At 41.6% G+C, this 12,195-nt stretch overlaps 1 protein-coding gene across 1 annotated transcript; it reads left to right on the plus strand.

Moving 5' to 3' along the window:
• The first annotated feature begins 5,624 nt into the window (after nucleotides 1-5,624).
• Nucleotides 5,625-6,364, plus strand: LOC149338509 (uncharacterized). The gene is made up of 2 exons (XM_089550752.1): nucleotides 5,625-5,761; nucleotides 6,026-6,364. Exons 1-2 carry the CDS (start codon nucleotides 5,678-5,680, stop codon nucleotides 6,362-6,364), a joined length of 423 nt encoding a protein of 140 aa, XP_089406878.1. The 5' UTR covers nucleotides 5,625-5,677.
• The last annotated feature ends 5,831 nt before the right edge of the window (nucleotides 6,365-12,195 follow it).

Here is a 12,195-nt window from a genome sequence, read left to right on the forward strand (position 1 = left end):
TGGGCTTCCTTCCTGTAACGTCGGTATCTGCGAAGGAAATAATGGGGAACGCTAAGACTGCGCGAAGAGGACTAGGACACGAGGTAGAGAAACGAATACAATAACATTTGCGCAGTGGTCGAAAATTTTGTGTTCGTGGGAGCACAAACTTGTATGCTTAATCCAACGCTAATTTAATGGGGAGAGGTTTTATAGCACGCCTTTCGGCGCTGACAACGCGTAACCCTCTTCAGTGATCCCTTGCTTTATCCCTGGATGTGTTTCGCGCTACTTTCGTAGTTTTGGTGTGGTGTACGTTCACTGAGTAAATGTGACCGCTCATTTAACGCACCGCAAGCCTCGCGACTCGTGCAACCAATGCTGCCGAGATAGGACACGCGGCACACGCCGCGGCCGCAGTGAACTACTGCTGTCATCAGCGGGCGGAACATGCGGTCGGTCGTAATGCGCCACCAAACGTTTCGAAACGTCTCTGACAGCTCGCCCAACAGGAAGTTGAGAGTCCCGAAACTGGCGGCGGTTTGCACACAGAGAGCACGTGCAAGAGACGCTGGGAGACGCATTACCCGAAAGAATCCGTAAGTCAATGATCCCAACAAATCTCACGCACAAATTTTCGAAACGTTTGCGCCATCCTGCGTAACACAGGAAACTCAGTAATAGCTGTATAAAATGTCCGTGCTGGTGGCGCTTGACGCTTTAACTATAGCAAAACTCCACGCATGAGCATCCATGCTTTGCCGAAGCCACAAAGTGTGAGGGTCTTAGTAATGATTACAAACAGTTATGAGTACAGGCACGGCAGCACAGTAACTGCGGGTGGACATGTAAACCATTCAGTGAAGGAAGGAATTTAGAACAGGGAGAAAAGGGCACAATTTTAAAAGTAAAGCCACGCTAAGCTGACCATATAGCTTAGCTTGGTTTAAATTCACGAGAGCCATGCGCGCAGTCTTACGCCGGCGCTGCGACTGACAGTTAGCACGACCGCCTGTGGCGAGCGCGCGACTCTGCACTGGTACTCTCACCAGAGATACCGGACCAGGCAGTGTCCTGACGATGCTGACGGCGGACCAGTAGAAGAACATGAATAAAACTAAATAACTTTAATATTGACCCTCATCTACTGAAATGGAATGAGTGTTTTTTTTCTTAATCGCTCATAGTTTGTAACCGCCAATGGTTGTAATTCCGGTTTTACAGGAGTGCATTCAGGCGTTCCCAAAGGATCAGTCCTTGGGCGTTTCTTATTCTTAATCTACATCAATGATCTTCCGTCTCTTGTTAACTCTTAGATCCTCCTTCTTGCGGACGATTGCGTTATTTTCAGAGAAATAACCGATAATAACGGCAGCTGTCTACTTCAGACTGACTTTACCACGGTAGCTAACTGGTGCAATAATTGGTCAGTGCAACTGAACATTAAGAAATGCAAAGTCGTGCGTGTTTCAAGCAAATGTACTGCCTCGCTTTCGTATTTTATTGATAACATGCCTTTAGAGTTTAACATTGTATAAATACTTTGGCATTCATATTACATTTAACCAAAGCTGGTCTCTTCATATCGAGCACATAATCAACAACGCTAATCGCATGCTGGGTTACTTACGTCGCCGTTGTTTCAACGTTCCTTCTGTGAAACTTTTGCTATATAAAACACTAATTCGTTCCAAGCTGGCGTATGCATGATCAGTCTGGGACCCTCATTATGACAGTAATATTACTGCTCTTGAGATGGTTCAGAATAACTCTGCGCGTTTCATCCTCACTAATTACAACCGCGCTGCAAGCATAACTACTATGAAGTCTAGCCTTTCTCTTCCATCGCTGTCACTTCGTCGAAAAGTGACTCGTATCGCATTATTTCACAAGTTGTACCATCATCCTGTACTGCGTGATCGCCTTATCCCGCGGCCATTTTATGTATCCCATCGTACTGACCATAATCATAAAGTCGGTTTAGTTTCTTCTAACACCAAATATTTTTTTCACTCATTCTTGCTGCGTACCTCGCCTGATTGGAATCACCTTCCCATAAATACTGCCGGCATCAATAATTAGGAGATGTTCCGCGAAGCTATAGCTAGCATTGTATACTCAGGTGTTATTTAAATTTGTCATTTTGCTGTATTTTCTAATCTTATTCTTGTGTTTTGCCACTCCCCCTTTGTAACGGCTCTAGCCCTGAGCGGTATAATAAATAAATAAATAAAAAATTATTGAATCAAAACTTACCCGAAACACTCCGATCTTCTCTGTCCTAATAGTAGGAGCTAATACATAGCGATATTTTTTTATTGGTGCATTTGTTGTACCCTAAAAGTACTTTTGTACGTTAAAGTGGAGAGGGGAGAAAACAATGTCAGATAACATAAAGTCTAATTAAAGATACAAGATAGAGAACGTGAATAACGAAAGCATTTCAAGCAAACGACAAGGGCAAACATGAGTGATAATAGTTACAAAAATAATTTCTCCTGAGTGGCACATGCCAGCGGAAGTGCAAATAAAAATACATTGAATAAGAAGAAATTAGAGGCGACACTTTAGCTCCGAATTAAGAGTACAACGCGGTAGTGTTAATGGGTTAATATGCGTAGTTGGTCATTAATATGCACCAATTCACCTGACTCCACTCCAAGCGCAGTGGTGTAGCAGTTAAGGGATGCAACTATGCCCAGCAACCGCTGATGCTACCACCGGTGAGGCTTATGAGGCTCAGGCTGCTCTTCCGGAGGAAACCATCGCGGCCAATCAATCATTTAACTGCCACCTTCGCGGTAGTCAGTTTATCACAATGCGGTGGGCAAGTTGTGATTACGCCACAAATCAAATCAAATCAAATCTTTATTTTGCTTGGAATAAGGATGGGGCAGTCGCAAAAAGCTGCTCCAAGTTGTAGCTTGACGAGACGACTGCCCCTACATCTTGGCAGCAGTTGGCATCACATCATACATAATTTTCGTACATTTGAAAACGAAATGACAAACGCACTCAGTTAAAATACACTCAGTATAGATAAATGACATTAGTGGCTTTGTAATGATAAATCATACTATGTAATTAAGCAGAAAAGAAGCAACGAACAGTAATAACATACATGAAAGACACTTTCTGGCAGCATTTGCGGTTTCTGCAAGCTTCGCTAAATCGTTGAACTGCTTTGCAGGTTTGCTGGTATCGAATGACTTGCTTCGCTGTTGGTCCTGAAGATTCTGCGTCCAATATCAAGCTGTTTTCTGGAATTGACTGCCCCTCATCTACCCCTGCGCAACCATATCGTCAAGTGCTTCATCGCATCGATGAATACGCCCCCTGTCCCAACAGAAAGCCCAGCTATATAAGGATCCGTCTCCGGCTTTTCATTACTTTCTGGCAGCATTTGCGGTTTCTGCAAGCTTCGCTAAATCTTTGAACTGGTTTGCAGGTTAGTTGAATACAAATTTCTCTGTTGTTCGCCTCCTTTTTCATGCCGCAAGTGCTGCCAGCTGCGGTTGTACTTTTTGTTGCTTGTCAAACCCGTTAGCAATGCCGACGAATGTCGAACTCGCAAAAAGAGTTGAAGAATTAGATTTGTTACTTCAGGGAAAACTTGAGGAAGTGGTAACCGAGATCACTGCAAAAGTTCTTTCGAAACTGCGAGCTCCTGATGGAGACGACAATGCTTCTTTGCTTAGCAGTGTTGAATTTATCTATCGGGAATTTGAGGCAATGAAAGCAAAAGAGTCTGAGCTTATTGCTGCTAACAAGCTGTTGGCAGATGGAAATGAAAACCTGCACAAGAGGGCTGCAGAACTCGAACAGTACTCAAGGATCAACAATGTTGAAATAAAGGGAGTTCTTGTGACTAAAGGCGAGGATGTTAAAAAAGTGTTGGAGAACATTTGTGATGCCATTGAGTGTCCTGTCGACTGTGCTGACTTTGACAGTCCATCGTGTAGCCACCAAAAGCAAAAATGAAAAAACAATCATAGCTCGGTTTGTGTGTCGGGAAAAGAAAAACGAATTCGTGAGCAAGGCACGTAAAGCTCGCTCCACAACGGACCAAATTGGCTTCCCTGTAACTTCATCTGCCTCAGTATTTGTGAATGAGCACCTTACATTTGACAACAAGAAACTGTTTGCTAGGGCTAAGCTGCTCAAGAAGGAAATGGATTGGAAGCATCTCTGGACTAACAACTGTCGCATTCTTGCACGGTCTTTCGCATAAGTTCGGAAGCAGAGCTGCAGGTCTTCCGCAGCAGTTCGGAAACAAACACTTAGGTTTCGACCTAGTTTTGCCACTGCATGGCTTCTGTCTCAGTTGAATCCCCCTTTAGCATTCCATTATCTCCTGATAAGCTTCAACATATATTTGCGAACAGTACTCACTCTCTTATCCATTTCAACGCACGCAGCCTCAGGAAAAACCATGAATCTATCGATAACTTTATCACTTCACTTCGACACACGTTTTCTTTCATCTGCATTTCTGAAACTTGGCTCTCCAATTCTGACGGCAACCTGTTTGGTTTTACGTCATATACACCAGAATACTGCAATCGCCTATCCAGCAGCTATGAGGGTGCTCCAATTTTTATTTCCCCAGAAATTTCATACCACCGTAGATCAGATCTCGCTCTTAATGCAACGCATTGCGAATCAGTTTGGATTGAAGCCAATCATTCACTCTTTTCCGCTGACTGCCGTAAGTTGGTACTCGGCTGCATCTATCGTTCCCCGTCATCATCAATCCCTGAGTTCCTGTTAGCGCTAGATGCTACATTAAATAAACTATCTTTCGAAATAAAGAATGTTATAATTGTAGGAGACATTAATATTAACCATCTAGATACGGAAACTCTTATGTTGTTTCCTACATTGACTGTTTAAGTGGTTTCGGGTACGAATGTATCATAAATGCTGCAACCATGCAGATGTACCTCCAGTGGACCTTCCTCGTTAATAGACCATGTTTTTACCAGTATTTCGCCGTCACCCTACTCAGGAGTCTTCGAACTCGACATTACAGATCATTTTCCTATTTTTATTACGCACGGCGAAGTTTCCCGTCCTTCGCGTTCAGTTTTCTACACTTCCAGGTTCAATAGCGAAGAATTTATTAGTACTATCAGTGATACTGACTGGACCAAAGAATGTAAAGAACAAGGAGACGCAACAACAAAAAAGGCAAGGAAGAAAGGACGACGATGTGGAAGGATGGAGCCACGATGAGATAGATTCAGAGACGACGCAAACACAAGGCGAAGGCACAGACCAGGAGTCGCTCTTATCGAGGCGCAAAAAGAAGAAAACCAAGCGACCAAAACCTCAAGGTGAAAAAGAAGATGTATCAGAGGAAGAAGAGACTCTTTTGACCAAAATCCTCAAACTTGATGGAGCGAACACAAAGGCATTGATAAAAGTGTCAGTCTTAACAGATGGGAATGAGGAGGTCCAGGAGAATCTTGACAAGATTCTCACAGCAGTGAACCATATGAAGGCAACAGTTCTGGAAACGAACCAACAGTGCCACTATTTGACTGGACGGTTGGAAGAAGTCAAAGCACGAGAGCAAGAAAAGTCAACGCCGTCATACGCAGATGCGCTCAAGGCCACACCAACAGAAGGAAGGAAAGAAACCAAAGAAACCCAGGCATTAATCATTTCATCCACAGGCACCACAACGAGAGATCTCATGGATCTTCTGAAATCTGAAGTAGTCCCAATGGACCTACAATTGAGGGACACAACTCTGAGACCTGGCAGGGATGGAGTGATAGTAACATCTTCACATGCACCCTAACTTGACATCCTTTCCAAGCACACTGCGGGAACCGAAGCCCTTGAAAAATTGGATGTGAGAAGGCCAAAGGCTAGAAGATTTGAATTCAAACTGGTTGGAGTAGATGATGACACTGAGATGGAGACATTTTCAGAGAGACTCATTGAACAAAACGCATTGCAAACTGACAATGAAGATGTGGAGACCAAAACCAGTTGGACTGGTAAGTCCGGCAAAACAGTCGTCATTACTGTGACAAAGAAGGGATTCAAAGCTCTCCAGGATAAGACCCATGTGACAGTTGGATGGACAAGGTGTCCGATCTATGAAAACGTTAGAGTTCTTAGGTGTTCTAAATGCCCAAGCCTCAACCATGGCGCATTCGAATGCAGACAGCCACCGAGATGCACCCATTGTTCTAAGGTTGGTCATGCAGCAACCGACTGTCGCTATGAAGCGTATTGCTTGTTCTGCGAAAATGCCGGGCGACGAGAAGAAGAGACAGCCCTTTCCATGCTCAGCATGAGCTGCCCAACCTTCCAGCTGAGAGTGCAGGAAGAAAAAGAAAAAATTCTGCAGAGACTAAACAAACTCTCGTAACAACCATGGCAGGACAACAAAGAGGTCGCAACTCAGAAGAGAGGAAAAAACGAGAGACCCTAGAGGAAGAAGACATTACCAGGAACAACATTAACATAATACAGGCCAACCCCGGTAGATCGTACAAAGCGAATCAGGCACTACAAGACTATCAGGATGAACATCATCATAACATATCCGTCATTCAAGAACCGTATCATTTAAATAACGAAGTTATCCCGTTTCACATTAAACACAAAATAATAGCATATAGTAATAATCCAATAGTGGCAACAATTGTGCATGACGAGGACGTAGAAATTTTTCCTATAGTAGTTAAACAATGTCTCGTTGTAGTTAAAGCTGCTAAAGTTGATAAGACAGTCGTGATTATAAATTCATGTTGTCCACCGAATGACGACATAACACCCCATTTAAATGAAATAGAACAAACAATAACTAAATGCAATCAGGAACAAATTATAGTAACAGCAGACTTTAATGCAAAAAACAGTTTGTGGGGTAGTAGAGAAAACGATGAAAAAGGAGAACAAGTATTTGAATTCATTACAAGAAATTCTCTCATACTACTTAACGAAAGTAATTCACCGCCGACCTTTAAGACGTCAAGAGCTAAAGGTTAGATAGACTTAACAATGACAAATCAGGCATTATACGGAATTATTTCTAAATAGGAAGTATTAAAAGAAGTCAATTACAGTGATCATAGATATAATCAAATAATCATTGCAAATATGAAACAACCAGTAACATACCATATAACTTTGAAGGGAAATCAAAAAATCCTGGAAGCACTAGGTAAAGATAAATGGTTCAATGGACCATTCAGTTTATCAACCCCAGAGGAAATAGACGAAAACATAGGAAAATTCTACGACAAAATCGAAAAATTACAAGAAAAACACAAAACAAAGTGGAAGGAAAGTAAACATAAGTTGAACGCGTGGTGGAACACAGACCTGGAAATAGAAAGGAAGAAAGTAAGAGCAATGCGGAAACGATATCAGAAAGCGTCAGGAGAAACAAGGCATTTGTATAAAAAGTTTTGCTACGAAGAGCCCACTGTGTACAATGGTATTCTGAGCGACGCCAAGAAGAAAAGTTGGGATAGGCTTCGTGAAAAAGTAGAGAGGAATCCATTTTCGCTTCCGTGTAAAATAGCAAAGCAGCAACTAAAAACCCCAGTCATAGTTACACGTATGACCAAACCAGACGGTGAACAAACACAAACATTAGATGAAGCAATCAGTTACAGCTTAGATACTCTTTTTGAGACGGAGGAACTCACAACCAGTACAAAACAGGTAAACAGTCAGAAAAACACGACACTACAAAACATACGAAAATATATACCAACACGAGGAACAACAGTAGACGAAACAATACAGTATGGAACAGCAGCAGATGATATACCTTTCTCAGAAGATGAGATAGATGGAGTAGTTGGATCCTTAAGGAAGGATGTAGCCCCTGGACCAGACAAACTCAACACATTATTCGTACAACACATATATAAACCACATAAGAAATACTTTATAACTTTATTTAATGGATGCCTGTCTCTTGGTTATTTCCCGGAAAACGGAGAATATCTCGAACAATACTCATTCCAAAGGCAGACATTAAACAATAAAAAAAGGAATAGAGAAGTATAGAGCAATTGCAATAAACTCAATATTAGGAAAAATATTGGAAAAAGCATTAAAAATATAATATATCATTTCCTGCATAAGAATAAGTTACTTGAAAAAAAAAATGGCTGAGGCTTAACTTGGTTAAGCCTGGAGAATGCGAAGCATCATCGTGTCGCGTAATTTGGAGGCGCACAACCACAGCGACGGCGCGAGGTGGGCCCCCGTTTCTCCACTGTCGTGACGTCATCAAGTCACGTGGTGTGACGTCATGTATCACGTGATTTGGAGGCGCACAACCACAGCGACGCCGCGAGGTGGGCCCCCGTTTCTCCACTGTCGTGACGTCATCGTGTCACGTGGTGTGACGTCATGTATCACGTGATTTGGAGGCGCACAACCACAGCGACGGCGCGAGGTGGGCCCCCGTTTCCCCACTGCCGTGACGTCATTGTGTCACGTGGTGTGGCATCATCGTGTCACGTGATTCGGAGGCGCACAACCACAGCGACGGCGCGAGGTGGGCCCCCGTTTCTCCACTTTCGTGACGTCATCGTGTCACGTGGTGTGACGTCATGTATCACGTGATTTGGAGGCGCATAACCACGGTGAAGGGCTGAAGTGGTAGCTAAAGTAGTATGCTTCGCATAAAACACCAGTATGGATTTAAGCATAGAACATCCACAACAACCGCATTGACAGAGATTAAACGAAGAATCACACACGCAAAACTAGACCACTTGGGAATGGCAATAATATCTCTAGATATCAAAAATGCTTTTAATTCTATTAAACCGGAAATAGTAGCTAAAAAATTGAAAAATTACGAATGCCATCAAAACTTAGTTGAAATTCAAACAATTCAATATGAAACAAAAACAGGAAAAATAGAAAAGAAATTGAACACTGGGTCCCCTCAGGGCTCTCTACTCAGTCCATAATATTGGAATTTAACCATAGGAGATGTCTTCACAATACAAGCACAACATGGAATACACATTCAAGCATTTGCCGACCATTTAACAATATTAATTAAGTTCAAGTCCAGGAAGGAATTAGAAGAAAAAGCAAATAACATTTTAAAGGAAATAAATGATTGGAGTAACAAACAAGGGCTTAAGTTCAACCTGGACAAATAAAAAATTCTAACAATTGGAAAAGAATATGGAAACCATCCACCAACAATGAAAATGAATAACAACGGAATTCAAGCAACACAAGAACTGAAAATATTAGGAGTAATCTTTGATTCGAAACTTCCATTTATACCACACCTAAACTAAGAGCAAAATACAAACACTCGCAAACAACTTAAAAGATATTCCAGCGCCCAGCGGGGAATAAAACCAGAAACTTTGAAGAAAATCTACATACGAGGAATAGAAAGACAAATTGTGTATGCAGCTCCAGTTTGGTGTGAAAACAAAGTCCTAATTAAAAATAAATTGAAATCAATACAAAGAATACCATTAGTTTTAATAACAAAAGCATACAGAACCACCCCAAATATAGCATTAAATGTTTTGGCAAACATTCCACCAGTATTTTTTAAAATTGAACAGGAAAATGAATTGTACCACATCATTAACACTAGTAAAAAATTCACATGGAAAGAAAAAACATCCACGGGGGAACAAATAGTAGACAAATATGACCTCTGGGATTATCACCCAAGTAAAAAAACCAAAATTCAAGTACTTAGAAAAAATTGATCAACGTTGCGATTATAACATTTACACAGATGGCTCAAAGGATAAGGAAAAAACGGGAGCAGCATTTGTTGTATACAATGGAGCCGGAAAAATAGTTCATCAAAAACAATTCAAGCTCCCAAGTTATAGTAAGAATTTTGAAGTAGAAGTAATCGCATTGAGAAAACAGTAGAATACATAGTACAGTGTGAGCACACACACACATTTCATATTATTGCAGTCTAAGTACTTTAAAGGCGTTGAATAATTCAAACAATGCAAACCCTTTCGTACAATCCGTTAAAAAGAAATTAATGACAAGTGAACATAAGATAACATTTGCATACGTTAAAGGCCATAGTGGAGATATAGGAAACGATAAAGCAGATCAATTAGCAAGGACAGCTTGGAAAACGGGAGAGGAAGTGGAAACATCGGTCACAAAACATTTCATAAAGCAGCAGTTAAAGAAAGAGCTAGTAGAGAAATGGAACAATGAATGGAGAGAACATGGAAAGAACACGTACACGTATCAATGGATTAAAAACATCAAATACATTCCAACTCATTTCCCAACAAATCACTACACATCACAAGCAGTTTCAGGACACGGAAGATTTCCATTTTACCTATCACGCTTCAACATCACAAACAATTCGAAATGCACATGTGGAACAGAAATAGTAGATTTTGATCATTACCTAGATACTGTCCATTGACACTACAACACCGAAAGGAGTTGGAAAAACTTTTAGGCACTGAGTTAACAAAGGGAAAACCAGAAATTATCAAAACAACAGAAACAATTCGAATTTTAACTGAAATGATGAAAGTAACTTTAGAAAAATCGTATGACTAATTCCCGGTCCTGCCCCCCGAAGTATAACACCAAAGCCGGGAGGCTGGTGGCGCAAAGACTTTCAGGGGGGCAAGACATAATAATGTAATCGAGTTTCACAACAACACGAATGTCAAGTCCAAAAGGAATAATGAAAGAATGTCCATTTCAAGTGCAATTTTTTAGTAGTTTTGCAGATTCAAGACTTGCAGAAGCATCCAACGGGCCACACGGGGAAAAAGCTTAAGAAGCTTGGAGCAGCGGAGCCAGAAGTCACGAGTCAATCAATGAAGGTCCAGTGGCTGAGATCAAGTCAAGGACGAGGCAACTACTACAGCGGTGGCAACCGTCATTTAAACCGACAACAGTTCCAGAACTTTAAAGAATAGGTCCAGAGGAGTGAGCGTAAAAGAAGAAGAGGGGAAAAAAAGGAAAATAAATGCCGCTGAGCTCGGCCTGTTCCCTTGGCTGTGGGGTCGCTGGTGGTAGATCTTCCCCCTCTTTTTTTCTTTCTTTTTTTTTCTTTTGTCTTCTTTTTTCTTTTTTTCTTCTTCTTATTATTCTTTCATCTCTTTCTTTTTAAACATCCTACCTTTCTTTCGGAACTAATCCGGTTTATTTTAATATACTTTTCTTTTCAATTTCTCTCTACCCGCGGTACTTTAGTGGAGCGGGCGAGGTTACTTTCAACCTCAATCTACTTTCTGGTCTCCGTGCTTTTCATCGAACGATTAGGAGCTAGCAATGGAATGTTTTTGCCGTCTTTTTTCATCTGCGTATCTCATAGTACAACATCAGTAAAGTGTCGAAAGAATTACAAATTTCCCCACAATCTATGGCTCACAGACACTTTATTAAGCTGTATGCGATGCAAAGAAAATTTATACAAAAAAACCAAGAAGCAGCCTTTTAATATTTCTTTAGCTGCACGCTACAAAAACTACGCTACTGTGCTCAATAATTTACTGTAACGTGCGAGGAAATCTTACTATGAGCATGAAATACATAAAAATGAAGACAACACTAAAAAGCAATGGAAACTTCTGAGGGACTTCCTCAAATTACCCAGCGCAAACAGCCCCCTTACTGAAATTAATTTCAAAGGTACAGTCTACACTGATCCATTCGACATTGCGCCACCGCGGTGGCTCAGTGGTTATGGTGCTCGGCTGCTGACCCGAAAGACGCGGGTTCGATGCCGGCCGCGGCGGTTGAATTTCTTTGGAGGAGAAATTCTAGAGGCCCGTGTACTGTGCGATGTCAGTGCACGTTAAAGAACCCCAGGTGCTCGAAATTTCCAGAGCCCTCCACTACGGCGTCTCTCATAGCCTTAGTCGCTTTGCGACGTTAAACCCCATAAACCATAACCCATTCGACATTGCAAATGCCTTTAGTGACTTCCATTCTGCGCCTCATAATAGTCGTCCACTTAGTTGAGAGATAAACATAAAGTGCTCAAAACAATCTTTTTTCCTGTTTCCCCTCGTGAAATCGAACTGTTGATTACTGGCCTCAAGGACGCTAGCCCTGGATTAGATAAGATATCCTCTCGGCACCTTAAACTTGTAGCCAATCTGATCTCTGAACCACTTTGTCATGTTATTAATCTCATCCTAAAGACAGGTGTTTTTCCTGCTTGCCTCAAAACAGCTAAGGTAATCCTAGTGTTTA

This window comes from Amblyomma mixtum, chromosome 6 (assembly GCF_055824585.1).
Source record: "Amblyomma mixtum isolate Tamu chromosome 6, ASM5582458v1, whole genome shotgun sequence".
NCBI lineage: Eukaryota > Metazoa > Arthropoda > Arachnida > Ixodida > Ixodidae > Amblyomma > Amblyomma mixtum.

What these genes read in the sequence shown, in the direction of transcription:
- LOC149338509 (XM_089550752.1), top strand. Translation starts at nt 5,678, where the DNA reads ATGGATCTTCTGAAATCTGAAGTAGTCCCAATGGACCTACAATTGAGG. An exon ending in CTGGCAGGGATGGAGTGATA is followed by an intron (nt 5,762 to 6,025) that starts GTAACATCTTCA and finishes ACTGTGACAAAG; the next exon opens with AAGGGATTCAAAGCTCTCCA.